This window comes from Cucurbita pepo, chromosome 7, assembly GCF_057944985.1.
Source record: "Cucurbita pepo subsp. pepo isolate OVF chromosome 7, ASM5794498v1, whole genome shotgun sequence".
Lineage (NCBI taxonomy): Eukaryota > Viridiplantae > Streptophyta > Magnoliopsida > Cucurbitales > Cucurbitaceae > Cucurbita > Cucurbita pepo.
Window position 1 is genome coordinate 1,190,774 of NC_141804.1, and position 27,547 is coordinate 1,218,320.

General features: G+C 35.8%; 3 protein-coding genes across 12 annotated transcripts; 2 read left to right on the top strand and 1 right to left on the bottom strand.

Moving 5' to 3' along the window:
• The first annotated feature begins 4,834 nt into the window (after positions 1–4,834).
• Positions 4,835–9,712, top strand: LOC111798499 (putative inactive poly [ADP-ribose] polymerase SRO3). Of its 10 annotated transcripts, none has more exons than XR_015421711.1 (7): positions 4,835–5,910; positions 6,001–6,242; positions 6,321–6,439; positions 6,586–6,688; positions 8,347–9,043; positions 9,134–9,243; positions 9,442–9,712. XR_015421711.1 is itself a non-coding variant. In XM_023681688.2 (5 exons), exons 1-4 carry the CDS (start codon positions 4,934–4,936, stop codon positions 6,685–6,687), a joined length of 1,440 nt encoding a protein of 479 aa, XP_023537456.2. In that variant the 5' UTR covers positions 4,835–4,933; the 3' UTR covers position 6,688; positions 8,347–9,712. The 10 variants fall into 10 exon arrangements, 1 of the variants encoding a protein (XP_023537456.2); XR_015421715.1 differs by having other exon boundaries at positions 8,347–8,636; XR_002815708.2 differs by having other exon boundaries at positions 8,347–8,436.
• Positions 9,713–18,687: 8,975 nt separating this feature from the next.
• Positions 18,688–23,237, top strand: LOC111799094 (inositol-tetrakisphosphate 1-kinase 3). The gene is made up of 10 exons (XM_023682494.2): positions 18,688–19,064; positions 19,596–19,677; positions 19,929–19,961; positions 21,137–21,257; positions 21,351–21,443; positions 21,550–21,669; positions 21,768–21,944; positions 22,368–22,423; positions 22,522–22,606; positions 22,731–23,237. The coding sequence occupies exons 1-10, from the start codon at positions 18,883–18,885 to the stop codon at positions 22,820–22,822; spliced, it is 1,041 nt and encodes a 346-aa protein (XP_023538262.1). The 5' UTR covers positions 18,688–18,882; the 3' UTR covers positions 22,823–23,237.
• A 1,174-nt stretch (positions 23,238–24,411) lies between these two features.
• On the bottom strand, positions 24,412–25,079 carry LOC111799265 (EPIDERMAL PATTERNING FACTOR-like protein 2). The gene is made up of 2 exons (XM_023682740.2): positions 24,945–25,079; positions 24,412–24,860 (listed from the first exon to the last, which is right to left on the bottom strand). The coding sequence occupies exons 1-2, from the start codon at positions 25,045–25,047 to the stop codon at positions 24,484–24,486; spliced, it is 480 nt and encodes a 159-aa protein (XP_023538508.2). The 5' UTR covers positions 25,048–25,079; the 3' UTR covers positions 24,412–24,483.
• Between the last annotated feature and the right edge of the window lie 2,468 nt (positions 25,080–27,547).

The following is a 27,547-nucleotide window of genomic DNA, read 5'->3' on the forward strand; positions in this document are numbered from 1 at the left end:
AAAATTACCATATATTATAAATTATTAATAATATGATGACAAAATTACATCACAAAAGCTTAAAAATTTGAAGCATAAGAAAAGCATCTTATTATATAATCATTATAAAACACTTTTATTTAATCATTTATAAGCCCAAACATAAGGCCTCAAATTGCTTCAATTATTGACCAAAGTAAAACCCTAGCGGATGTTATCCGTTCAGTCTATTACGTATCGTCGTTAGCATCACGGTTTTAAAATACGTCTATTAGGGAGAGGTTTCCACACCCTTATAAGAATGGTTCGTTCCCCTCTCTAATCGATGTGGGATCTCACAATCTACCCTCCTTCGAGCCAGCATCCTCGCAGGCACACCATTCAATGATCGACTCTAATAACATTTGTAACAGCTCAAGTTCACTGCTAGCAGATATTTACCGCTTTACCATGTTATGTATCGTCGCGAGCCTCATAGTTTTAAAACGCGTCTACTAGGAAGAAGATTTTACATTCATATAAGAAATGATTCGTTCTCATCTCCAACTAATGTGGGATCTCACGATCCACCCTCCTTGGGGCCAGCATCCTCGTATGCACACCATTTAGTGATTGACTCTGATACCATTTGTAACAGCCCAAGTTCACTGTTTGCAGATATTTACCGCTTTACCATGTTATGTATTGTCGTGAGCTTTATAGTTTTAAAACGTGTCTACTAGAAAGAGGTTTTCACATTCATATAAGAAATGATTCGTTCTCCTCTCCAACTAATGTGAGATCTCACAATCCACCCTCCTTGGGGCCAGCATCCTCGCAGGCACACCATTCAGTGATTGACTCTAATACCATTTGTAACAGCTCAAGCTCACTGCTAGCAGATAGTTACCGCTTTACCATGTTATGTATTATCGTAAGCCTCATAGTTTTAAAACGCGTTTACTAGAAAGAGGTTTTCACATTCATATAAGAAATGATTCGTTTCCCTCTCCAACTTATGTGAAATCTCACAATCCACTCCCCTTGGGGGCCAGCGTCCTCGCTGGTACACCATCTGCTGACTGGATCTAATTTCATTTGTAACAACCCAAGTCCACCATTAGCTGACATTGTACGCCCGTTACGTATTACCGCAACCTCACGATTTTACAACGCGTCTACTAGGAAGAGGTTTTCAAGATTATTTCAGATTTCGAAAGACAAAAATGAAATATTCGATTTAACGAGAATCCAAAGACGAACGACTTTATAATAATGCTCGTGACTAATTTTGTTTCTCAAAATAAAATTATTAAATGACAAATTATTTACTAAATCTATCCCAACGTGTAAATGGAATAACAAAAAAGCAAGTCGCTTATAAAATAAGAAAGAAACAAAATTTAAAAGACAACCGTTATCATATTTTCAACATTTTTTTAAAAAATAATTAATTAATAAATATTTTTTAAAAAAATAAAAAATAAAATAATAATAAAGATGATGCCTTTATGGGTTTGTTGGAAGAATGAGATTCATGGAGGCATCTGTTGCAATTGCCAATGTGGAGAATCCATTAAAATTTTGACCAAAAGGAATATATATATATATATATATATATATATATATATATATATATATATATATATATATATATATATATATATATATTTAATAATTTTAAAGTGGAAAAAAAAAATCTCAAATCTTTAATTATTTCAATTTTAAAAGCATTATCTTAATAAAAATATTGAATTTTACATCGGTCGATCATACCAAGTTGAATACTAACTTTTCGTAAGAATAATTTTGACCTAACTAAACTTTATTCCTCATATACCTAAATGGTAAGGCATCTGTTTTTTGTACCGACGTGTAAAGGTTCGAATCCATGAACACTCAATCAGATCTGTCAAGAACGAGCTGACCATTACTAGGAAAGCGGTTGACTGTAGTTCCTGAGCCTCGAAAGAAAGTTCCTATAACAGCCCAAGGTCACTACTGATACATATTGTTCGCTTTGGTCTATTATGTATTGTCGTCAGGTTTACGGTTTTAAAACGCATTTGTTAGAGAGAGGTTTCCACACTCTTATGAGGAATGTTTCGTTTCCCTCTCCGACCGATGTGGGATCTTACAATCCACCACCTTGGAGGTTATTATTCTTGTTGGCACACCGCTTGGTATCTAACTCTGATATCATTTGTAACGGCCCTAACCCACAACTAACAACTATTGTCTGTTTTGGCCCATTACGTATTGTCGTCAGTTTCACGATTTTAAAACTCGTCTCCTAAGGAGAAGTTTCCACACCCTTACAAGGAATGTTTCGTTTCCCTCTCTAACTGATGTGAGATCTTACAATCCACCACCTTGGAGGTCATTGTTCTCATTGGCACACCGCCCGATATCTAGCTCTGATACCATTTGTAACAGCTCTAATCCACAACTAACAAATATTGTCTGTTTTGACCCATTATGTATCGTCGTCAGTCTCACGGTTTTAAAACACGTCTCCCAAGGAGAAGTTTCCACACCCTTATAAGGAATGTTTCGTTTCCTTCTCCAACTGATGTGGGATCTTACAATCCACCACCTTGGGGGTCATTGTTTTTACTCGCACACCGCCCAGTGTCTAGCTTTGATACATTTGTAACATCCCTAACCCACAACTAGCAAACATTGTCTGTTTTGACCCATTACGTATCGTCGTCAGTCTCACGGTTTTAAAACACATCTCCTAAGGAGATGTTTCCACACCCTTATGAGAAATGTTTCATTTTCCTCTCCAACCGACGTGGGATCTTACAATTCACCACATTAGGGGTCACTGTTCTCGTCGGCACACCGCCAGTGTCTAGCTCTGATACCATTTGTAACAGCCCTAACTCACAACTAGCAAATATTGTCTGTTTTAGCCCATTACATATCGTTTTCAATCTCACGGTTTTAAAACACATCTCCAAAGGAGAAGTTTCCACACCCTTATGAAGAATGTTTTGTTTCCCTCTCCAACGGATGTAGGATCTTACAGCCCAGTGTTTAGCTCTGATACTATTTGTAACAACCCTAACCCACAACTAGCAAACATTGTCTGTTTTAACCCATTACGTATCGTCGTCAGTCTCACAGTTTTTCAACGTCTCCCAAAGAGAACTTTCCACACCCTTATAAGGAATATTTCGTTCTCCTCTCTATCCAATACGAGATCTCACAGCTCCATCCGAGATTCTTCAAAGATATCAAATTTCACCCCCGACATCTGTTTCAAAAAAAAAAGCAAAAACCCATTAACCTAATTTAAAAAATAAAATTAGAAATAATAAAATAATAAAATAATAAAATAATAAAATAATAAAATAACAATAAGAAAAAAAAAAAAAAAAAAAGTGTGTCGTGACACAAGCAAATATAAATATAAATATGAAGGGACAATAATTATGTATTCCATTAAGGAAAAATCAAGCAACTAATAAGAGAGCCAATTTCTAGATTCATATAATGGTATTTGGTGATATTATACTTGGAATGCATTACAAATATAAAATATTAATTAATATTAATTAATCATATTTTAAAATTTTTTAATTTCAAAATGCTTTGTGGGGATATTTTTCCATATTCTCAAGGGACATTCAAATGTACTTTTATTTTTTTTATTATAAAAATTTATTGTCCTCAAACTTTATATTATATTTTTATATAGCTTTATTTAATATAAATATCCACGAAACGTCTGCTCATCCGTCCATTTAATAAGTTGATGGTTCGATATTTCATTCTTAAACATATTCGATATATTTTTTTTTTAATTTAATTTTGTTAATTTTAATAATTCACCTTTGAAAATGTTCTCAATTGGGCCTATAGTTGTGAGCCCAATGTGAGAGTCATAGTTGGGCCTTTGTCCTTGATGGACTTTAGACTTTTTATTTATTTATTTGGTGTAATCGTATATCGAAGTGCTCGTGTTAGGAATCACGACGCTCTTAAGCTCTCGTGACTTTATCCAGTGAAGATAGTATCCCTTACTTATAAATCCATGATCTTCTCCCAACAATACTAAACAGTGCTCACGTTTGTCAGGGCTTTCTATTTGATTGTATCGAAAGGCCCAATGAATTGGGATTTTTCTATTGGGCTAGGTCATTTCGGAGCAAGCGGATCATTTCTGATGAAGAGAATGATACGGAGTTCTTGCAGAGTGGAACCGTGCAGTACCAGACACGAGATAGATCGAACAATGTGAGCGAGACCTAAATGGCTTACCATAAATAATAATAATAATAATAAAAATAATAAATAAACTCAACCGCCGACCAAATTTGACCAACACAAAGTTTCCAACTCACTTCCTCTTCTTGTCGTTATCCACTATTGGATAAATTAAAATACATTTGGTGCCCACGTGGAAGCCACGGCGACGTGAGAAGCCAGCAAGGCTCCCATATTTGAAGTAAAAAAATAATATATATATATATTTCGACATCCACGGTGTCAATAGTGATAATAATTTTTTTGTTACTATTTTAACCTTAAAAAATTATTTATAAAAAACAAATAACGAGTAATAATAATGTGGGCCCAATATGAAGACATGCAAAGCCCAGAATGACGTGGATTTTCGGAGAAAAATAAATAAATAAGAATATTAAAAGTCGCTAACTTAATTTCCAAGTAACTCGAATTCAGCGGGAAGCTTCGTGTTGAATCGGCGTTCCACGTTCACAAGGCTCTTGGAAATCGCCGATTTGTTAAATTACTCAAATACCCTTCTCTCTTATTGAAGTTTCAAAGACGATAACCGACTTTGACTTTGCGAATTCGTAAGGCTATACATGTAATTTTGATTTCGATTGGTGACTGGGAAACGGATACATATGGCAGCACGCTAAGTTTCATCGCCTTGATTCTACTGGTTCTTTCGAAGCGAAATTTCAGTGCCGGCTTTCGATCCCAGAGACTGGTAGAATCCATGGCCTCCTCTAAGCTTCTGATGCATAAGCAATTCAGGAAGAAGATGGTGGAATCGGTTGCGGTTCGGGCTCCTCCGAGGCCTTGTTCGAGAAACCCTATCGATTCCTCCTCTTGTAATCACTTATCCGATTCTTCGCAGTCTTTGATTCAAAACTACTCCAATTTCAAGGCCAGTGGTTTGCCTTCTCGTTTCATGTTCTATCAGGATAGGTTGTGGGTTGATTTCGATACTCGAGTGATTGGAATATTGCGAGCGGGTTTCTCCGACCGGAATCCGGCGATTGAACTGGAAATCGATGGATCGACGTATCTGTTTGATATGTATAGGATGTTACAGATTGATTTGGAAACTGGTAGACAGAGATCGGTTGCTTGGATCGATGAAAATGGGAAGTGTTTTTTCCCCAAAGTCTTTATCGGCGATGAGAGTGAGGGAAATACTCGGAGTTTGTCGAATCCGAAAATTGAAATTGAGATTAAGATTGACGGGAAGTCCGGGAAACGAAAGAGGGAAGCGATGGAGATGGAGGAGGAAGAAAATGAAGTGAGTTCCAGCAATGAACATGTGGAAGTGAAGCCATTGAAAATACCGCGTGTTGTTGCGAATGATTCAGAAGCTCATGTATGGCCGAAGGCCAAGGCGCTGAGTGAAGGAGATAGTGCGTACACGTTGGTAAGCAATTTCTTTCTCCCTTCGATCAAAAAGGTTGATCCCAGTTCAGCAATCACCTCAATTCATCAGTGCACCCGCACTGGGCCATTGGAAAAAGCTCGCCTCGATGTGTTTCAGAAGCAGAATGAGATTACAACTGCTGCTCGTGGTGTGTCCAATATGGTTTATGCATGGTATGGAGCTTCTGCAACAAGTTTGGCGGGAATTTTGGCTCATGGATTTGGGGAGCCTCTTCAGGTGCCTGCCGCCGATACTCATGGAATTGGAGTTTATTTATCTCCATTGGGCTTGCCTCATTTATGGTAATTTGGCTTCGTTTTCGTCTAGCTACTTCTAGTTTATGATTATGTGTTCTCACCATATTCAAATGCACAATTAACTGTGATTCCCAGTTCTACGCTATCAGAGGCCGATGAGGATGGTATAAAACATATGGTTTTATGTCGAGTAATATTGGGTAATGTTGAAAAGGTTGAAGCAGGATCTCAGCAATCCCATCCTTCGAGTACAGAGTTTGACACTGGTGTGGATGATCCAACATGTCCTAAACGGTATATTGTATGGTGTAGTAATATGAACAGACACATTTTACCAGAGTACATAGTGAGTTTCAGATCAAATTATCGTTTGCCAGGTAAATATTCTTATTGATTGGGTTTATTTGCTTTATCCTCTTCGCTTTTTTAGTTTCGTTGATGATTCTTTTTTCCAGGTAAGTTGGGGGAATCGACAGATACGAAGTATTCCCTCGTGAAATTACTTTCGAAGATGAAGAATTCGCTGCCTACCTCTAAAGTTCAAGAGGTTGCGACATTGTTTCAGACATTTAAGGTGAGTCTTTGTTGTGTAACTTTTAAAAAGATGCACTCCTATTCACTAAAAGAAAAAATGAAAGGGTAAGAGAAGAATGTGAAATAGGACTAAGTAATTGAAGATAATATGATGCTAATTTAGCAACACGCATTTGATCATTACAGGCAGGAAAATTGGGAAAAGATGTTCTTGTTAAAAGGCTGCGATCAATTGCTGGAGATGACATGCTTCTATCCTTGATTCGTGAAATTCGAGAATGTCAATGAGGTTCTTCCAAGTTTTATTTGGAAGCATTTCAAATTTCAATACTTGTGCTTTGTCGTTTGATTGAACAAGTTGTCAGATGTTATGATACCAGTAGTTTTAGGAAAGAAAGCTCAATATACAATAGAAAGATAAGAAACATTTGTAATTTTTCCTCAAACACATCTTATGTTCCACAGTTTAGCGTAAAAATTCGAGGCAAAAAATAAGGATTGTGCCCATGCTCAAACCCACCCATATTTGCACTTATCTGAAATTTGTTTGAACTCGAGTAACATAGTACATGATTTAGATTGAAATTTCCCACTTCTATGCAACAAATATTTAGACTCTTTGATGTTCTTTTCACTCTGAGCAGGATTAGAATATTTTCCGAGAGGAACTATAAGTATTTGAAGTTAGAAGAGAGTTCTATTATGCTTATTGAATACCATTTTATAAACACCATAAGAAGGGATCCCCAGTCCCCTCATGATTTTTGGTAATGTTTCACGTCTTTTGAATTCTCTAGCAGTTCAATTAACCTTTTCCATGAGTTGTTCTTTCGTCTGTATATTACACTTTTACCTAGAAGAATTCCTTGTTCTATTTAATAATCACCTCTTAGGTTGCATGAGATTCCAACATGTTATTTGCAATTAATTTGTTTTTATGAGTTAATGTATGAGAAGTATTACTGCGGAGACCGCATTGTTGATCTATCGAATGGTGAAATACACAAAAGCATGAAACTGATATGCATATTAGTTTCCTAGCTTGAATTTAGATATTAATATCAGGAGAAAAAACTAATGTATTTGGAAATTTATGTGAGCATCTTATTCAAAATTCTGTGAATTTGATACTGAGGTTCTCCAGCAAGAAATTATTGGTAAGTATTGCTTTTCCTCGAGTAAAGTTATGTGCAAGTGCCCATTGCTATCGAATAGCTGTTTAATTCTAGTTCTATCATTTATTTCCATCCTCTAGAGATATGAAAGATGTTTTGATATTGAATCCCACGGTTAATCAATCAGGAAAGACTCCAAAGGTTGAATTTATTATCTTATTGCATTGCTGTTCTCTCATTCTTAGAAATTCCCTTTTTCTAATACCAGGTTCCTCCCTTGTTCTTGTAGAGCTAATTTTTCCAACTTCTGTAAGTCTCTTAACAGAAGTTTGTTCTTATGATAATGTCACGTTTTCAATTAGTTTTACATTCAATACTACTACAGTAGAAGAAGTCAATCTTTATAAAGCTCCTTCCCTAGATATTTTCATGGCTACGTTTTTTCAGGTCTCAGGAGGATTTTTTTTTTTTTTTTTTTTTTTTTTTTTTTTCCTTATAAAAGCTCCCGTTTCATATATAAATACAGACATCTGCACATGCACACACAATACTAACATCGGGAAAACTGTGAATGATGGTTCATTTCTCTTAAGATGTAGGCTAACGAAAAATGTGAGGATTTGGAAATGATGGTTCATTTCTCTTAAGAGTCCTTTAGGGGCATTTCTTTACCCTTTTTTTTTTTTTTTTGTTGATCTCATAGATACTGGTTTATGCGCTGGACAAGTGAAATAACTGATACCAAGAACGAGTTGATCAGTACATGCTATTTAATCTATTAAATTAATGTTGGTGCTCATAATTATTGTTATTAACGACCAGTTTTTTGCAGGGTGGAAAGATGGCGACAGATTGTTGAGACTGGTGTCCAGGCCAGTTATCTGGATGACAGATCTTTAGCAGAAAATATTTGCATTCAGAGGTGGGTTAATGTTCAGTTCTATATAATTTTGGCACCATCAATGATTTCATTATCTCTTTGCTAGTGCTGACCCTGTATGATTTGTATTTTTTATTGTGATACTTTGTGTTTATTACCTGGTAAGGTAGCTGATGAAGTTGATTGTGTATAAGGAACCTTTTGTCAAGGGCAAGATGAAGAAAAATTCTTGCTTTGTGAGGGTAGAGCTCTTGGATTCCTGAATCTTGTTGTGAAATTTCTTGCGAATCTGATCTTATGTGCGTGAAAACCATCCCCCATTCATCAAACTGAGTTCTAATAAAAATAAAGATCTTGTCTGATGATGTATCTTCAAACTTTTATGTATTTCTTTGCCTTTTAGCTTTGGATACAGAGAATTCATGCTGCAACACGTTGCAAAGGAGGTTTTGTGTTACTTATCTTACCTTGTTACAAGGTGCCAGGATTACAGATGTTTCTCACAGAGTTAACCATCTTATCGATCAAGAGTCGAGCACGAGTCTAGTGACCGAAGAATTTAGAGAGTGAATATTCTTATTACATATTGAAGATGTTTGTTATTTATCAAGTCAAAGATCTTTAATCTCTCTGGATGATAAATGTTCATGTGATGTGATCTCTTTCCCCAACTTCACTCTAATACAGTATTTCATTATTGATGTGCCAATGAAAATGACTCCCATTTCAACTCATGCAGTCTCAAGCTGATGCTCTCTGGGAGTTGGGGGACTCCGAGTTGCCATTGGTACTGGCTCGAAACATGTGTAGATTCCCCAGCAAGCGTTCATCATGGATTGGAGAACGAAGGTACGTTCTTGTTCGTGTAACACGTTTTTAAAACAAACGATAAAATTCTAAGATATTATTTATAAGTTAGCCTCTTTCTTTTACATCACAATCAAATCTCCGACGTAAAAAAGTTACATCGAAGAGTATAGGATGTTCTTATTATATATTTCTTATATGTAATTCGGGTATCGAGGCTCATCCTCACCGATTTTTTAGGAGACCCGAAAGTTGGCTCTTCTGAATTTGAAGGGGCCAGAGATTTGAATTCTCTTCATTGAAGCATTTGGTTCTAACAGAGGACCTAAGAAGTGTTCCAAGATTCCAGATGTTCTTGATATATTTGTTTTTCAATCTCCTCTGCTTTCTCCTTTCCACATTCTTACGCAAAATTATTCAAGAATATGAACCTATTGGAAAGAAGAGTGGCTTGATAACGACTTTACTTTAGAGCAGGATTTGTTCTAGTGCTCGGTCACATTTTGAAGTATTTACCTCTACATTTACTATTGAATCCGGTTACAATCGAGGTTTCTTTGCAAAGATCACGGGCACGTAATATATATATACTGTGTTGGAGATTCAAACCTTTGATTTATTGGTTAAAGGTTCATGCCTTGATTAGTTGAGCGATGGTCAAGTTAGCATATAAGTCATAGTGAAGCTTTATACGTCTAAAACATTTTTTAATCTCTTAATCACTTGGACATGTTCAAGATACTTAAGGCTATAGTTTTCACGAAATACTTCATCGGTCGGAATAAATTTTAAGATGAATGATTTAAGTAATAGTTTAGTCAATTGATCAATGATTTAAGTAATCTATAATTCGGGAGGGGAAGTTTTGGTAGAACAGATAGTTACAAAGTCTTATACAACGGATGTAAATGTCGCATTGACAAATATTGTAGATCGCCTATGAAAAGCTCTAAATAGGCACGTGGTCGTTTAGAGTCAAAAAAGTAGGAATTCATCCTTAAGAGTGAAGTCGTTGTTTGTGCTGAAAGGTAAAAAAAGTTAGTGAGCTGATGACAATGGAGCTAGAGGGTTGGTAAACGGTTACCGTAACTATAACGGTCCTAAGGTAGCGAAATTCCTTATCGAGTAAGTTCTGACCAGCACTAAAAACGTAACGATCTGGACACTGTCGTGAAGAGAGGTTCTATGGAATAGACACGTCCGTAAAGATGCATACTACTTGAACTTAGATAGAAACGCTCTATAAAAGCATCCGAGTGGAAAGAAAAAGGATGATAGTGGAGGGAATGAGTAACAGTAATGGTAACAGTAGAGCCCATTTGGGATCAATCACTTCATTATCTCTCTTTCATTTTTCTTCTAATTCCATATTCCCAAATCATTTGCCTTTCTTCATCATTACAATAATAATGTACCTCAATGTTGACTTCCATCTCTCTTGGTCGGCCGTCCGCGGTGGCCGGCCACCACTCCCCATGGTGGCTCGTTTCCCGTTTATTAGAGTTTCACACCGTACGATGATCTTTGAAGTTGAAGAGTCCATCAAAATACATATGTTCGAGTTGATAAGGATAAGAACAAGTTGTCAAGGGTCCATGAATCGACAAACAGATAGCTATTTGAAAGGTGAGAAGCACATGGTTGGTAGCTCAAATTCTTAATAAAGACAAATCTTGACCAACACGTATATTTAAAAATGTAAATATTGAACAAAAAACACTCGCACTCTTTATTAACACCAATAAAAAAGAAATTACAAGATAGTCGGTAGATTACTACTGCACTTTATTTTACTCGATAATACAATTTATTCTTAAATTATCTAATTATTATTGAACTCGATAATAAGTAGAGTGGAACACTGTTGGCTGAACAAAAGACGCATGACTTGAGATCGATCTCCGATCTGTTGTCGGGAAAAGGGCCCTAGCGTCATTCTCAAGCCACCTGCAACGGCCTTAATCAATCGAGTACTTCGCTCCTTCTCTTTCTCCTTATTCTATTTCGATTGAGGTGGAAACTCTTCCCGACCTTCTGTCGAGTACCCAATTTCCTATTCCTTCAATCTGGGGTATGCTACGTTAAGAGAATCAGGTCCATTGAATTAGTGATGATATTCTTATAATGTTCGAGTGACTTTTAAAAAAAAAGTTATATAAAACATAAAATAATTAAAGAAAATAGACATAGAATCTTATCCCTTTGTGCATTTATTTTTTTAACCTAACCCATGTCACTTGGGTTAATATATAGATATATGTCACATCTCCTACAAATATCAAATTAAATTATAATAATAATAATAATAATAAAAAAAAAACCCCATCAAATTAACAATAAGCTTTAAATATTCAAATAAATATGAATTTAATAATAATAAAATCAGTTGTACGTTAAAGAGGTACCCCTTTTGTGGGGTTATTATTTTATTAATTGTTATTGGACTTGACCACCGTGGCAATCCATTGGTCACACCACTTCCAACTCATCCATGTCATCTTTTTACGTGGCACCTTTCAATTTTAATCACTTTATGTATTATATTGCTTTTTTTATTAAAAAAATATAAAAAATATAAATATCTTCCTTTCCTCATCCACTTGTGTTGTAATTATTTATTATACACTTAAAAACTCAATTAAAAAAAATTAATTTTAATTTAATATTTACGTCAATTAAAAATATTTTAATTTTGTGTTCGTTGGATTAAAATTTAACGAATTTTCGTGATTATTGATCATAAAAGTCACTATCGTATCAAATATGTGTATTTTTTAATTATGTGACAATAAATAGATATTTTTATTTAGCTGACATATCTAAATTTATTTAATATTTATTTAATTAAGTCTTGTTTTAGTCGTGTTTCTATATTATAATATAGTTTATTCGTAATTTTTTTTATTTGGGTGAATTATCTATGAGAAAATAAAATATAATATTGAAAAAATATTTATTTTATTATGTCCACGTGTCATCAATCTAGAGGTCTATGAGGTGGCAGTCGTCAAGCAACACCTTAGCCATTGTGTGTTAACTTGGTGCACGTTGGACCTAAAATCTAGCCTAACATGGAGCCCTCCTATAAGATTCATGCTATAAATTTTGGCCCATTTCGATTCGATTCGGTTCGATGGTTCGATGGTTATTCTTTCATCTATTCGGTTCGAGGGTCCATGAATCTCAGAAGCCCACCTTAGATCACATGTTATCGAACCAACGTACCAAAACTATATAGCTAATTACGAGCTACTTTATCACAATGTCTAATTTAAAGTTTATCGTTTTCATGGGTAACATTAGAAACAAAGCTAGAACTACTTATGAATGGATCGGGAAAACGTCTTTTTTTAATAGAAAACTTTATTATTGTGTTTCTATCTTTGATCTCTTTGTCGAGGATTTAACGAGTTATTCTGATTTTAAAATGGAAGCTTCGTGTTTCTTTAATATGATACTAAAATTCATGAACTCAGATATTTTATTTTTTTCTAAATGCATCTCGAAAAGATTAAACGACAAATTTTGTTCGTAAGTTGTGTTTGAACAATTGGGGTGGGAATTTAATTTTGAGAAGATTTGGGTGATCTTTAGAATTTAAAATTGTCAATAATTTTGACATTTTGAGAGATGAAAGTTATGAAATTAATATTTGTTCTTAATGAAGTGTTGGAATATTCTCATTTAAATTGGAATCATTCCTTATGCTTTATCAAATATTCTTAACTTAGTCTAAGTTCTTGAAGTTGCGCCTTCAACATGTCATAACATATTCCTACCTACTTTTTATTTTTTTAAAATAAACCTCGAAATTGATCGACATTTTTTAATTTTTTTTTTTTTATCGGCGAGAAAATTTAAACTTTTAACTAGAGATGTCTATTTGAACCGGGAACGAGAAATTTTTTTTTCCGACTAGTTAAACGAGGACGGAAATGGAAATTATATTTCTTCTCTCTGGCTGCCCGTTTCATTTTAATAATATGAAAATATTATTGAATTTAATAAAAAATTATTTTAAAAAATATTCGTGGATTAGTTAAAAGTTTCCACGTCCTTACAAGAAAATGTTCGTTCTCCTCTCCAACCGACATGGGAGTTTACAATCTACTCCCTTGGGGTCCAGTGTCCTTGCAGTCACACCGCTTGTTGTGTGGCTCTAATATCATTTGTAACTGCTCAAGTCCACCGTTACTTGTTATCTTTAGAGTTTCCCTTCCAAAATTTCGTTTTTAAAAGGCGTCTGTTAGTAACAGACACTTATAAAGGTTTGTTTCTCTCTCCAAACAAGGTGGAGCCCGATCCTTAAAAAATAATAATAATAATAATAAATAGAGAATTTTAGGTCACAAAAGGACGGGACATTTCTTTATGGTAAAATTTGACGCTAATAAATTAAAATAAAATAGACATAATTGAATAGAATTGACCAAAGAAAAGAGAAAACTCTCGGAATGTCTGGATTTAATTCACAACATAGACCTATTTTTAATATTATTTTTCTAAAATATGTCTAAAAATTCAAATATTTACCTTTAAAATATAAAATTAATGATACAAAAATCACAAAAAAGATGAAATTTTTAAAATTTTAAAATAAATAAATAATTATCCAACGGTTTAATTTAATCCTAAGTAATAGAAAAATAAATAATATATGGATTTAAATTATTAAAGAGCTTTATTATTATTATTACTTTTAATAATGTTTGTTAGATTAGGGTATTTTTATTAGTGAATTTTTAATGTTCTTTATTAAAATATTTTCCTTTTTTATGACTTTTTTTTTTTTTAATATTAGATTTGAAAAAATAAAAATGTGTAGAAAAATATTTAAAATTAATGGCAAAAAAAAAAAAAAAAAAAAAAAAAACATGATGAGATAAGGAAGAGTCACCGTCCTCCGGCGGATATTACCTGCCACACTCTCTCTGTCACCTCACCTCAGCTGGGGGACCGACCCACAAAATTGACGGATCAGATACGACACCACCGGCGGCCGCAGATCTTCAACCACCAAACCTTATTTTGTCTCCCAATCAAACCATTTCCATTTTCCATCTTTCCGGCGCCGGCAGGGCTCCGCCGAAGCTGTCTCCACGACCAACGGTCCTAAGTCAATGACATACGCCACAGGCTTAGGCCATGGAAGTGGCGGTGATATAACTATCGAGGAATATATCTCTATTGGTACGAGCCTTTTTTGGAGAAGTTTAATGCAAAACTACGAGAGTTTATGCTCAAAATGAATAATATCATATCATTACAGTGAGCGGTGGTCCTACGCTAAATTGTGTTCCACCCACATGGCTTTTTTTCTCGACACAAAACACAAGGGTGTCTTTGGTGTCAAAAAGTTGTGGCGTTGGCTATTGCCACAACTATGGGGGGAGGGCCAACCGGCCAACCCATACCTGTCCAAAATATAGCCTTTTATACATTCTTTTTCTCTTTTTCGTGTCTAACATATATATTTATAATTGGTCCACGTGTTCTGATTCGAATTGAATTCTAGAATTAATAAGGTGTTCGAGAATTGAAAAATAATTGTATTTGATATAGAATTGGAATCGTGACAACTCAAGCTCACCTCTAACAGATATATTGTCTGCTTTGACTTGTATCCCCTCTTTCTAATGTGAGATCTCACAATTCACTCATTTGGAGGTCTAACATCCTCGCTAGCATACCACCCAATGTCTAACTCTTATTCACTTTCTTTGGGAGCCCAACATCCTGGTTAGCACACTGTCTAGTGTCTAGCTCTTATTCACCCTCATTGAGAGCCCAGCGTCCTAGTTGACACATTGATCTAGCTCTTATTCACCCTCATTGGGAGCCCAGCGTCCTAATTGGCACATTGATCTAGCTCTTATTCACCCTCATTGGGAGCCCAGCGTCCTAATTGGCACATTGATCTAGCTCTTATTCACCCTTATTGGGAGCCCAGCATCCTAATTGGCACATTGATCTAGCTCTTATTCACCCTCATTGGGAGCCCAGCGTCCTAGTTGGCACATTGATCTAGCTCTTATTCACCCTCATTAGGAGCCTAGCGTCCTAGTTGGCACCACCGCATGGTGTCTAACTCTTATTCACCTTCTTGAGGGTATAACGTTCTCGATGACATATTGCTCTATTGTTTAACTCTAATACCATTTTTAGTATCTCAAGACCATTGCTAACACATATTCTCCTCTCTCAAACTGACGTGGAATCTATTTTTATATAAATAAATTATATTTTTGGTTCCCCAACAATTTTATATCACTAGTTTTATAGGTAATTTATTTATATTTTATTAAATTATTAAAATAATTTTAGTCAATTTAATTTTTATTCATTAAAAAATATATTAATAATAATGTACCTTCTTTAATAATTATTTTCAAATAAATAAATATAATAAAACTATATAAAATTTTAATTCTAAATAATTAGTAGACTATTTTTTCATTTTTAGAAATCAAATAATTATCGATTTGTTTAATTAAATAACTAAATATATATATATATATATATATATATATATATTACTATCTTAATGAATCATGTGTTTTTTTACTCGATGTACTATAAATAATTAAATAAAAAATATGTATTAATGCGCATAATCCTAAAGAATCCAAATTGAAATTAAATAAAATCTTCTGAGATATTAAGAATCTTTGACCGCTTACATTAATCCAAATTAAAGTTTTTTTTTTACTTTTTTTTTTATCATAATTATTATTCGTTACAAATTTAAAATATTTACAAAATTAATTTTCATATATTTAAATGCCAATTTGAAGTAAAAATAAATAAATGTACTTGTCATGTTTTCTTAAATAAAAATATATGTATTTTTTGGCATTATTATTTACTATTGAAAGTGACCAAATAAATAATAAAATAATAAAATATTAAAATAACATTTTGGGTATTGTTTTTTATTTTTATTTTTATTTTTGGAATAAAAACAAGAAATTTAGAGATCATCATTTATTAGTGATGATTTGACTCATGAAATCATGTTAGTTTATCATATTTAGATATTCAAATTCAATATTGTATGTAATATTATATTATCAATTTTTTAAACGAAAGAGGTAAATATATAGGTGGCTCGATACGTATTGTTGTCCTCAGCTAGTAGATATTGTTCGTTTTGGCCCGTTACATATTGTCGTGATTTAGGGATAAGGAATCAACCTAAGGTAAGCTAGAGATGATCGATCTTGTTCGTGGGGTGGTTCGAATCTCAAATAAGTGTTATTGTCTTGAGATATATCGCATGATCGATCTTGCTTTTGGAGTGATTCGAATCGTAAACAAGTGTTCTTGTCTTGAGATATTTGATCAACAAAGTAATCTGAATCTTACTTTCTCTCGAAGTGATTCCTTATCATTTGATATCAGAGCTTTATCATTTGGTGTCAGAGTTTTTCCATGGGTTGATTCCTTATCACTCTGATGTCATTTGTAACAACTAAGCCCAAGCAGATATTGTTCATTTTTGCCCGTTATATACCGCCATCAACCTCACGATTCTAAAACGCGTCTATTAAGAAGAGGTTTCCACACTGTTATAAGGAATGCTTTGTTATTTCCATACTCCTAAATTGGACTTCTTGAACTCGGTTACTGTAACGGCCCAGATCCACTACTAGCAAATATTGTTCTTTTTGGGCTTTCCCTTGAGGGGATTAAAAACGCGTATGCTAGGGGAAGGTTTCCACACCCTTATAAATGGTGGTTTGTTCTCCTCCCCACCCAATGTGGGACATCACAATCCACCCCCCTTCGGGGCCCAACATCCTCGCTGGCACTCTTTCCTTCCTCCAATCGATGTGGGACCGCCCCCAAATCCACCCCCCTTAGGGGCCCAACGTCCTTACTGGAACAATGAGAATGAGTACCGGTTCTACTGTGTAACTCTGAAAGACGCGTTTTAAAGCTTTGAGGGGAAGTCCAAAAGGGAAAGTCGAAAGATGACAATATCGGCTAGCGGTGGGCACTTGGGTCGTTACCGTTACGCTCCTTCACTTGATTGAACGAGGTAAATATTTTCGATTATTTCTATTTCTATTGATTCTTAACGTTTCGTCTTTCCTTTCTCCTTCACCTTCAAACACGAGCCCTTTGTGTAATTTCACATCCCTCATTCTCTCCTCTCGCTCCAATAATCCTATCCTCATTTTTTCGTGGTCGTATATTTTAAAGCATCTTTTACTCCAAATATTATCTAAATAATTTACATTTTATTGGCTGAACTATGTTTAAATTGGTTCGAAAAAGTAATATTTTATTTTATTTAAAAAGTGAGTTAGAAAGTGATTGGAAAGGTTAAAAAAAAAAAGGTCTCGAATAATTATGGTAAATGCTATTTAATAAATGCCATAAAAATGGGGAATAAAGGAGAATTAGAAAAATCCATTCTTATCCTTTAACAATGGAAAGCCACGTCATCTATATTGCCACGTCGACCCATTCTATTTGCTGAGTGTTTCCTTAAACCATACGTTTAGCCCCGAAATTAAGTTAATCCAAATACTTTAATTAATCCAACATTTTAATTACATAAAAAGCTTATACTATGTTTCCAAATTTAACCTATTTTTTAAATTAGCAAAAAAATACCGTAAAATTTTCAAAATTTCCAATAATACCCTTAAACTAAAAAAAAAAAAAAAAATCTAAAAAATATCCGAAATGTTTCATTAATATACTTAATTTAAAAAAAAAAATTAAAAAATCGAAAGCAATATTAAAATTTTTGTAGACAATCTATGAGGTGTCATTGATGAACGTTTTATCCATATATAAACAGTAATAACTTTTTTAAACATTTACTAAATAAACGTAAATACTGTTGATGTTACATAATTACAAAGTAACGGTAATTATTAAGTTCATTTACAAAGTAACGGTAATTATTAAATATAAAATGAACGTTTCCATCTAAAATTAACCGTAATAATAAAAACAAGAAAAAATATAATTACAAAGTAACTGTAATTATTGTATAAAATGAACGTTTCCATCCAAAATTAACCACAATAATAAAAATGAGAAAAAACATAGGTAAAATCCCCGTCATTTTTTAAATATATTTTTATTAATTTATCTAAATATCGTATTAAAATAAATAAATAAATAAATAACCTTAAAAAAAATTTAATAATAATAATAATAATAATAAGATGTGAACAAGAACAAACCGGCTTGCCGGGGATTTGCCTAAACTCCGTTGAACGCAACGGAATTCAAAACGTGTAAAACTGCCCACAACGCGTGGAGCCTTTTTTTAATTATTATTTATTTATTATTATTTTTTAATTTTTTTTCAACCCATTAAAAAAAAAAAAAAGACAGTCCAGCTAGAAACCATTCTTTTTTCTTTTTTTTTTTTTTAGTTTTTTTTTTTTTTTTTACTTAAAAAAAAAAAAAAAAAAAAAAAAATCTGTTTATAAATAACTCATCTCCACTTCTACCCTCACCTCCTTCTCTGGTTCTCGTGAAGATTTTTTTTTTTTTTTTTTTCTCTCTTTTCGCCGAAGCTTTCGCCCTTTTCCCTCTTTGCTTCTCTTTCGCCATTGAAATTCTCAATCTCCTGCATTTTCTTCGGCACTTTCCGTTTCTTTCTTGTGCCTTTGTTGTTTGATTCCAGGCAGGGGAAGCTACCGGAGGGAGGAGATTATGAGGTTGAAGGAGGATTCGCCTTACGCCACCAACGAACCGACGGCTGAAATGGACGAAACGATGTCGCTTCAATCCAAGTATTCGAATGCTCACCAGCGGAAGGTGGTTGTTGTTGGCTATGCTCTTACCTCCAAGAAGACCAAGAGCTTTATGAAGCCTAAGCTTGAAGGATTAGCTAGGTAAACATATTTACTAACCCCTAATTCATCGATCTTTTTGTTGTATCTTGCGTTGTGTTCGTTAAGAAACCTTTTGGAATGGAATAGGCCTTCCAAAATTTTTTTTAAAGAAAAATCTGTGGATGGCTGTCTGTTTTCCTTTTCTTCTTCTTCTTCTTCTTCTTCTTCTTCCTTCAGAAATGTAAGAATCTATGTTTCCGGCTGTGGTTTCATAGAGGGAAATTCCAGAGCCGTAGACGTCGCTTTCCTTTGCTTGGGTTGGGGGAAAGAGGAGAAAAAATATCAGAATGTTTTAATAAATATCGTAATCGTAAATGAGCTGATAAATCAACTTGTGTTCTCTTGTTTTCTGTGAAATCTGAGGCTGCAATTAAGATTTGGGTTTTTTTTTTTTTTTTTTTTTTTTTTTTTTTTTTCTCTGAAAATAAATGGATGTGAATAATTTCTCTATCTAAATTCTCACATCATGAACATCATGAAGTTTATTGAGTGATTGTTAGTTTACCTCATAATCTGCACTGGGAAATGCAGGAATAAGGGGATATTGTTCGTTGCAATTGATCAAAACAGACCTCTGTCGGATCAGGGGCCATTTGACATTGTTCTGCACAAGGTTAGTCTTTCCGTCGAATTTCCTTGAAAGAAACCTTGTGATTTTGGAGGAGGTTCATTCTATGTCATTATCACAGAGTGCGATTCAGAATCCTTCCTCCACCACATATAGGTTGCATGCGTCATTTCTGATTTTTATTTTTTTCACCATTTGCTGGGTCCCAGTTGTTTGTAGTTGGTTTTGTATGGTGCTTATGGCTTTTCAACTCTTTATGACAGCCCCCTTTCTCTGTTTGTTTTTCTTGCGTGCAGTTGTCAGGAAAAGAGTGGCGTCAGATTCTCGAGGTTAGTCCTCTATTATTGAATATTTAGTTTCATTTTGACTTGTTTTTATTGTGTCCGAATTGCACCTAAACCTCCTGGAATGTAATATTGTATGCCTAACTTGTATGCTATGCGACATCTAATCACATGGTTGGAGTCGAATGATCACTGACATTGGCTAATGGGTTAACTAGTTTTGATTTAAAGCTCATCCACATCTGGCCTAATGTGCAGACTGGTTCTCTAACGTCATGAATCATGATTCAGTAGTTGAGGTCGAGGCCTTAAGGTTCCAACAAGGGAGGATGTCTCCACTTCTTGCCACATGGCTGATTTGTTCAGGTTTTCTTGGAAATTTCTGCCAAAAACCAAAAAATGGCTACTTCTGATTTGTATTAACTTATATGGGTTCCATTCTCCACAGTATATGGCTACCCATTTGAACATTGATTGGCCTAACGGGAGATGGCTTAAGAGTTGCCTAACCCATCAATATAAGGTTTTGTTAGAACTCTGATTTATAGGATTAGAGTCTGCAAGTCTCCTCCTCGTTCTTATAAGCTTTCAGTCAGACAAATGTTCTGCTCTTATGATTTAGAAGGAAAAGGTTGTGCGGGGTTATAGGTGCTAAACGATTCTCAGCTTCTACGAAGTTTGTGGGTCGTCTAAATTTACTATATTTCTTTTACAGTTCAATAACTTATAATGGTGACATTTAGATGTCTCGTTCTGATATATCTACAGGTTTTATCTAAGAAAATGGTAGGATTGTGGAACATGAATGTTGTATTGTGAATGATTTCTCCAATCCAATAGTTTATCAAAAGTTTTAACTAAAAAATATGCAAGCAGTTGAATTTGTTCTCCACTTTTTCATTGTGCATGTCTGTGTTTGAAGGTACTCATACCGATATGTTCTTAAATTTTTTCGACAGATGTCTAATATCTGAAGATAATGTTTAATCTATTTCTAACTTAAATTCTGTGTTTATTTCAAATTCCTTTTGTTTCTTCTTGTTCTTCTTATGGATACCTGTTTATGATTTAGCTCTTAGTAGCTGTAAATTAATTTCGTTTGTGTTCTTGCACCCTTGACCCTTTCTGGTGCTCATTTGGCCATGATGTGTACCATATGTCTGAAACATTTTCAAATAAGCTCCAATTTGTTTTCTTACCCTCTCTGCATATGTTTGTAGGAATACAGACAAACACACCCAGAAGTGACTGTTCTAGATCCCCCAGATGCGATACAGCACTTGCACAATCGCCAGTCTATGCTCCAGGCAGTTGCCGACATGGAATTATCTGAATCCTATGGTAAATGTTGAGAATGTGTTGCTTGAGTACTAAATATATGGGGATATTACTCTGGAATTTACTGAAGGAAAAGGGACCTTTTTTTCTGTGCAGGCAAAGTAGATGTTCCAAGGCAATTAGTCATAAAGAAAGATGCATCCTCCATTTCTGATGCGGTGGGGAAGGTCGGGCTAAAACTTCCTCTTGGTATGTACATCTATGCGATACGTGATACTGATCATGAATATCTCCTGACAACGTTTTTGTCATGTTTTTATGCTATATCTTTATGATTTTCTCACGTTGGTATCAGTTGCTAAACCGTTGGTTGCTGATGGAAGTGAAAAGTCCCATGAATTATCTTTAGCTTATGATAAGTACTCCCTCCAAAAGCTTGAACCTCCTCTTGTCCTCCAGGAGTTTGTCAACCATGGTGAGTAGTTCTAACATTCTTCCCTTCATTCCACGTTACTTCCATAATTTGGGATCCTGTGAATTTTGTTTCTGAATTGCTATTACTCATGGTGCTAGGAGGTGTCATGTTTAAGGTTTTCATAGTTGGTGAAGCTATAAAAGTGGTCAGACGCTTTTCGTTGCCAAATGTCAGCATGTGGGAGGTCTTGAAAAATGCTGGTATTTATCGTTTCCCGAGAGTTTCTCATGCTGCTGCATCTGCTGATGATGCTGATCTGGATCCTTGTGTTGCTGGTAAGTCATCAAATGTGAAGGATTTTCCTTTGACACCTTAGGTGTCTTTATTAACTTGTTTGTTGTACTTCAAGAGATCAGGCTCTGTTACTTTGTTTGTGTAACGACCCATATCTACTACTAGCAGCAGATATTATCCTCTTTGGGCTTTTCTTTTCTTTACGGATTTCCCCTCAAGGTTTTTAAAATGCCTCTACTAAGGAGAGGTTCCACACCCTTATAAAGAATATTTCGTTCTCCTCCCCAACCGATGTGGGATCTCACAAAATGTATCATGTGTTTGATAGAATACTTAAGAAGGGAAAGTTTAAGACGTAAACTCTATATCCTTATCTAGCGATAAGGCTCGGAAACATCTTTTGTTAGGAAAATTGAAATTTCTTAGAGGGACGTTTAAACACGGAGTATACTTTTTATCTGCAGAACTTCCTCCACGACCTCTATTAGAGAGATTAGCAAAGGAACTCAGACGTAGACTGGTAAGGCTTTTGCTCCTCTACCCCATTTTTCCTGCCTAAAATCATTTGCTAGAAAAAATAGATTGTGATCATATGGTCATTCTGTTACCTCTGTACAGGGTCTTCGATTATTCAACCTCGACATTATTCGAGAGTATGGAACTCGAGATCGTTATTATGTCATTGATATCAACTACTTCCCTGGTAAGTTGTCGTCTTTTATAGGATTTATAAGTTTTGCATCTATGAAGATCCAAATATTGTGCAATTTTATCGTTCATTCGGACCCTACAAATCTGTTTACGAGTAAAGCCGGTTGTCACTGCAGGGTATGGAAAAATGCCAGAATATGAGCACATATTCACAGACTTCCTCTTGGGCTTGGTACAGAGCAAGTACAAGAAGAGAACAACTTACTAGAAACTTCTTTGATTCTCATACGGTCACGCTCAGTACTCTCCAGATACTCTTGAATAGCGCTCGAGGGCGAGGCTTCCAGTTGCAGCTCATTCAGGCAACTCACTTGGCTGAAGGATGGGAGAAGCGATTTCGTATGAATTCTATCCTTTGGTTTCAGCCATTATCTAATGCTCTGCTCGCTCACTAAGACGACAAGTTTGCAGTTTGGAAGGTGTAAATATGCCTTTTTAACTTGCATTAATTAGCTCAAAATCTGAACTGATCTTACAGTCCCCTGTGCTTTTGTTGGGAGTTACTAGAATGACTGTAAATATCTCTAAGGTAGAAAAGGGAAGTGCCAAGGATCCAATGTAAATTCTGTTTAGATGAATTAATTAACGCTTATAACATCTCTGAATGAATGGGATTCAAGTCATGCTGCTCACTATGCTAATGATTGGATAGTCATGGTCAATTGGATTGTATTTAGATTATTAGCAATATCTTCTTCATGCTACTACGTTCCTCTCCCTATCAGTCGAGAATCTTTTCTTCTCTCTCGCCTCCCTCCTGGACTACTCGTCTCGGAAATCTTCTCCTTTTTGGCAAAAACTTGGCAAGGAAGGAAGAGTTGATCTTAGTACTGAGAAACTATTCTTGAGCCAGGTTTCCTGAATATGGGGAAGTTCCCATTAGGCAACAATAGCTAGCTCTCATCTTAGAAAATGGAATTAGGAATTCGACTTGCGTATTATCTTAGTTGCGTATTATCTTAGGTGTTCAATCTAGAATTCCATCTTTTTAGTTTTCGGCAGTTTTAGTTTTCGGCAGTAGTCGGCCTGATAGGAACTTGTCGAGAAGCGACTAGTTGCTTCCTGAATGCCTCAACTTTCCAATGCCTCCTTCCTTTCTTGCTCCCAACGGAGAGTCGGGAGTCCACTTGATTTTCTTTTCCGACATAAGAGGTCTATGGTCTAGTCTTTCTAATGCCTCCTTCCTTTCTTACTGCCAACAGAGAGCCGGGAGTCCACTTGATTTTCTTTTCCGACATAAGAGCTCTATGGTCTAGTTTTTCCAATGCCTCCTTCCTTTCTTACTGCCGGCGAAAAGTCCCACTTGACTTTCTTTTCCGACATAAGAGGTCTATGGTCTAGTCTTTCCAATGCCTCCTTCCTTTCTACGGCAAAGAGTCGGGAGTCCACTTAACTTTCTTTTCCGGCATAAGAGGTCTTGTCCCACTCTCGATCTATAGTCTATAGCATATTTAGGGAAGAGGGAGAGATGAATTGAGTTTATTGAGGCTACTCTGTTCTGTAGCCATGGAGATTTTTCCAGATTCAGAAATCTTATATTATACGAAAACCAGGAACAAGAACAGAATTGTCTGAATTCTACCTGACAGACACTACGACACTTCCACCTCATTTTCTCTCTCTTAATCTCACCATAATAATTCTCCCTTTCTCTCTCTTCTCAAACTTTCAAATATCTCATTAACATTTCTCTTTTCCCTTCACAAATCACCAAATCTCTGTACTTTTCTCACCCACCTGACATCCCTTTGCCTAATTGTCTTGAAAAAACACAGAAAGAAACTCAAGAACAATGGATGATATCCAGATCTTTGATCTTTACAAGTTTGTATTTTTATTCAATGAAACAATTTTGAAAGAACAGCAAAATCATGGGTTGAAGATGAAATTCCCACATTTGCATTTCCAGCTTATGGGTTTGTAATTTGAGGTTTCATCTTCACTAGACAGAGCCACCTTATTATGTTTAGAAGAAGAAGAAGAAGAAGAAGAAGAAGAAGCTTCACTAGAGAAATGGCTTCTTATTCTTCTTCTTCTTGTTCTTCTCCTCTGTTTCTGATGTGTTGAATCATGTACTGCTACTGGTACTTGAACTGCCTCACAAGGTCCGCCGCATTCCCTGCACCTTCTCCGGCAGCTTGGTGGCTGTGACCCTATCTGACTCCTCCTCATCCTCACCAGCTCCGCCGTGCTGGGTTGTTCCTCCACCTTCCTGTCCTCCATTAATGGCGTCTGGAAACCTCTGCCTATGTGAACAAATGCATTCTTGAAGTTTGAAACAAGTTATTAGGAAACAAAGTGTAATGTGTAGAATAGAGTGAATGGCTTACCTTCAGCCATGGATGTAAGATGAATGAAGAGGAAAACAGAGAGGAAGAAGAGGAAGGGAATTGAAAGGTGTTTGTTTCTGTGCCAAATTTGAAGGCTGCCCATCCTTTTAGAGACTGAAAAAAGAAAAGAACAAAAAGAGATGGATGGATATGTCAAAAGGTTAAAGCTTTAAAGGTATGGATGGCAGAAGAAGAAGAAGAAGTGTTTAAATAAGAGAGAAGAATGAAAGAGGAATTTGTTTCACGAGTGATATAAAAAAACGCGTCTGTTAGGGAGAGGTTTCCACATGCTTATAAGGAATGTTTCGTTCTCCTCTCCAACCAATGTGGGATCTCACAATCCAACCCCCTTGGGAGCCCAACGTCTTCGTTGGCACACTGTCTAATACCCTTTGTAATAGCCCAAGTCCACCGATAGCAGATATTGTCCGTTTTGGCTCCTTTCGTATCGCCATCAGCCTCACGGTTTTAAAATGCATCTACTAGAGAGAGGTTTCCACACCCTTATAAGAAATGTTTCGTCCTGCTTCCAACTAATATGTAATCTCACAATTCACCCTCCTTAGGGGTCTAGTGTCCTTGCTGGCACCCCATCGGGTGACTGGCTCTCATACCATTTGTAATAGCCTAAGCCCACCGGTAGCAGATATCGTCTGTTTTGGCTCCGTTTGTATCACCGTCAGCCTCACGGTTTTAAAATGCGTCTACTAGGGAGAGGTTCCCACACCCTTATAAGAATCGTTTTGTTCTACTCTCCAACCAATATGTGATCTCACAATCCACCCCCCTTAGGGGTCCAGCGTCCTTGTTGACACACCGTCCAATGACTAGCTCTAATACCATTTGCAACAACTAAAGCCCACCACTAACAAATACTGTCCACTTTGGTTCGTTATATATCACCGTCAACCTCACGGTTTTAAAATGCGTCTACTAGAGATATGTTTCCACGCCTTTATAAGAAACGTTTTGTTCTACTCTCCAACCAATATGTGATCTTACAATCCACCCCCCTTAGAAGTCCACCGTCCTTGCTACTAGCTCTAATACCATTAGTAACAACTCATATTATCCACTTTGGCTCGTTATATACCACCGTCAACCTCACGATTTTAAACCGCATCTACTGGGGAGAAGTTTCCGTCATTACACGCTCCAACCAACGTAAGATCTATCCCGAATAATACAAGTGTACCAACCGAAAAAGAGTAGGTGCAGTGAGCAGAGATTGAGTGGGCACTCTATAATTCAAACTGTCCCATCCTTTTCATTCTGTAGTGTTGTGTTTATGAAGAAGAAGAGCAAAGCAATTACAAGCAATAATCCAAAGAAGAAAAGGGAAGGACATGAGCCTCGTTTAATGAGCCAACGTTGTGTTGGTTTACACGAGAAAGCAAAGCTTAGATTTTGGAGAGTTGTGAAGAATATAAACCTCAATTCTGCATGCCCTTTCGTTTTCCATCCCTTTCCCATTTCTACACGCCATGTTCTTCCTATTTTCTAACACTTTCTTCTATTGTTCATGATTATACACAAATCATTGTATGCCATTCTTATGATTTCGTCGATCATTATGCTCGTTTCTTCCTCGAACTTTCTCTTTAGGCTTACATCGTACCCTTCACTCTCTCTTTTCGAACTCGTTTTTGTGAAGAACTAGCCTCGAGTTCTTCTCGGAGAGGAGTTTCAGTGTATTTTCCTACCATTTGATGAAAATTTCATTAGAATGGAGAATGATTTAGGACACCGAGAATGGAGATATAAGAGATATCCTTGTCTCTACTCATTCTATAGGGATACGAACAGACATAGATTGGAGAGTCGAACAGTTAAACCTTTGAGAATATATGTAACAGCCCGAGTTCACTGCTTGTAGAGATTTCCACATCTTTATAAAGGAGGTTTCGTTTCCCTCTTAAACCGATGTGGGATCTCACAATTCACTCCTCCTTCGGGGCTCAGTGTCCTCGCTGGCACACCGTTCGGTGACTTGACTCTTATATCATTTGTAACAGCCTATGCCCACTGCTAGCTGATATTGTCCGTTTCGACTTGTTATGTATAGCTGTCGACCTTGTGATTTTAAAACGCGTATGTTAGGGAGAGGTTTCCACACCCTTGTAAAGGAGTAGTCTCGAGATCTTCTCCAAGAGGAGTTTCACTTTATATTCCTACCATTTGATGAAAATTTTCATTAGAATGGAGAATGATTTACGAGCTTGAGAATGAAGATATAGGAGATATCCTTGTCTCTACTTATTCTGTAGGGAAATGAACAGACATAGATTGGAGAGTCGAACGGTTAAACCTTTGAGAATATACGTAACAACCCGAGTTCACAGCTAGTAGATATTGTTTGCTTCGGTCCGTTACGTATTGTCGTTAGTCTCACGATTTTAAAACGCGTCTGCTAAATAGAGGTTTCCACATCTTTATAAAGGAGGTTTCGTTTCCCTCTTCAACCGATGTGGGATCTCACAATTCACTCCTCCTTCGAGGCTTAGTGTCCTCGCTGGCACACTGTTCGGTGACTTGGCTCTTATATCATTTGTAATAGCCCAAGCCCACTGCTAGCTGATATTGTCCGCTTCGACTTGTTATGT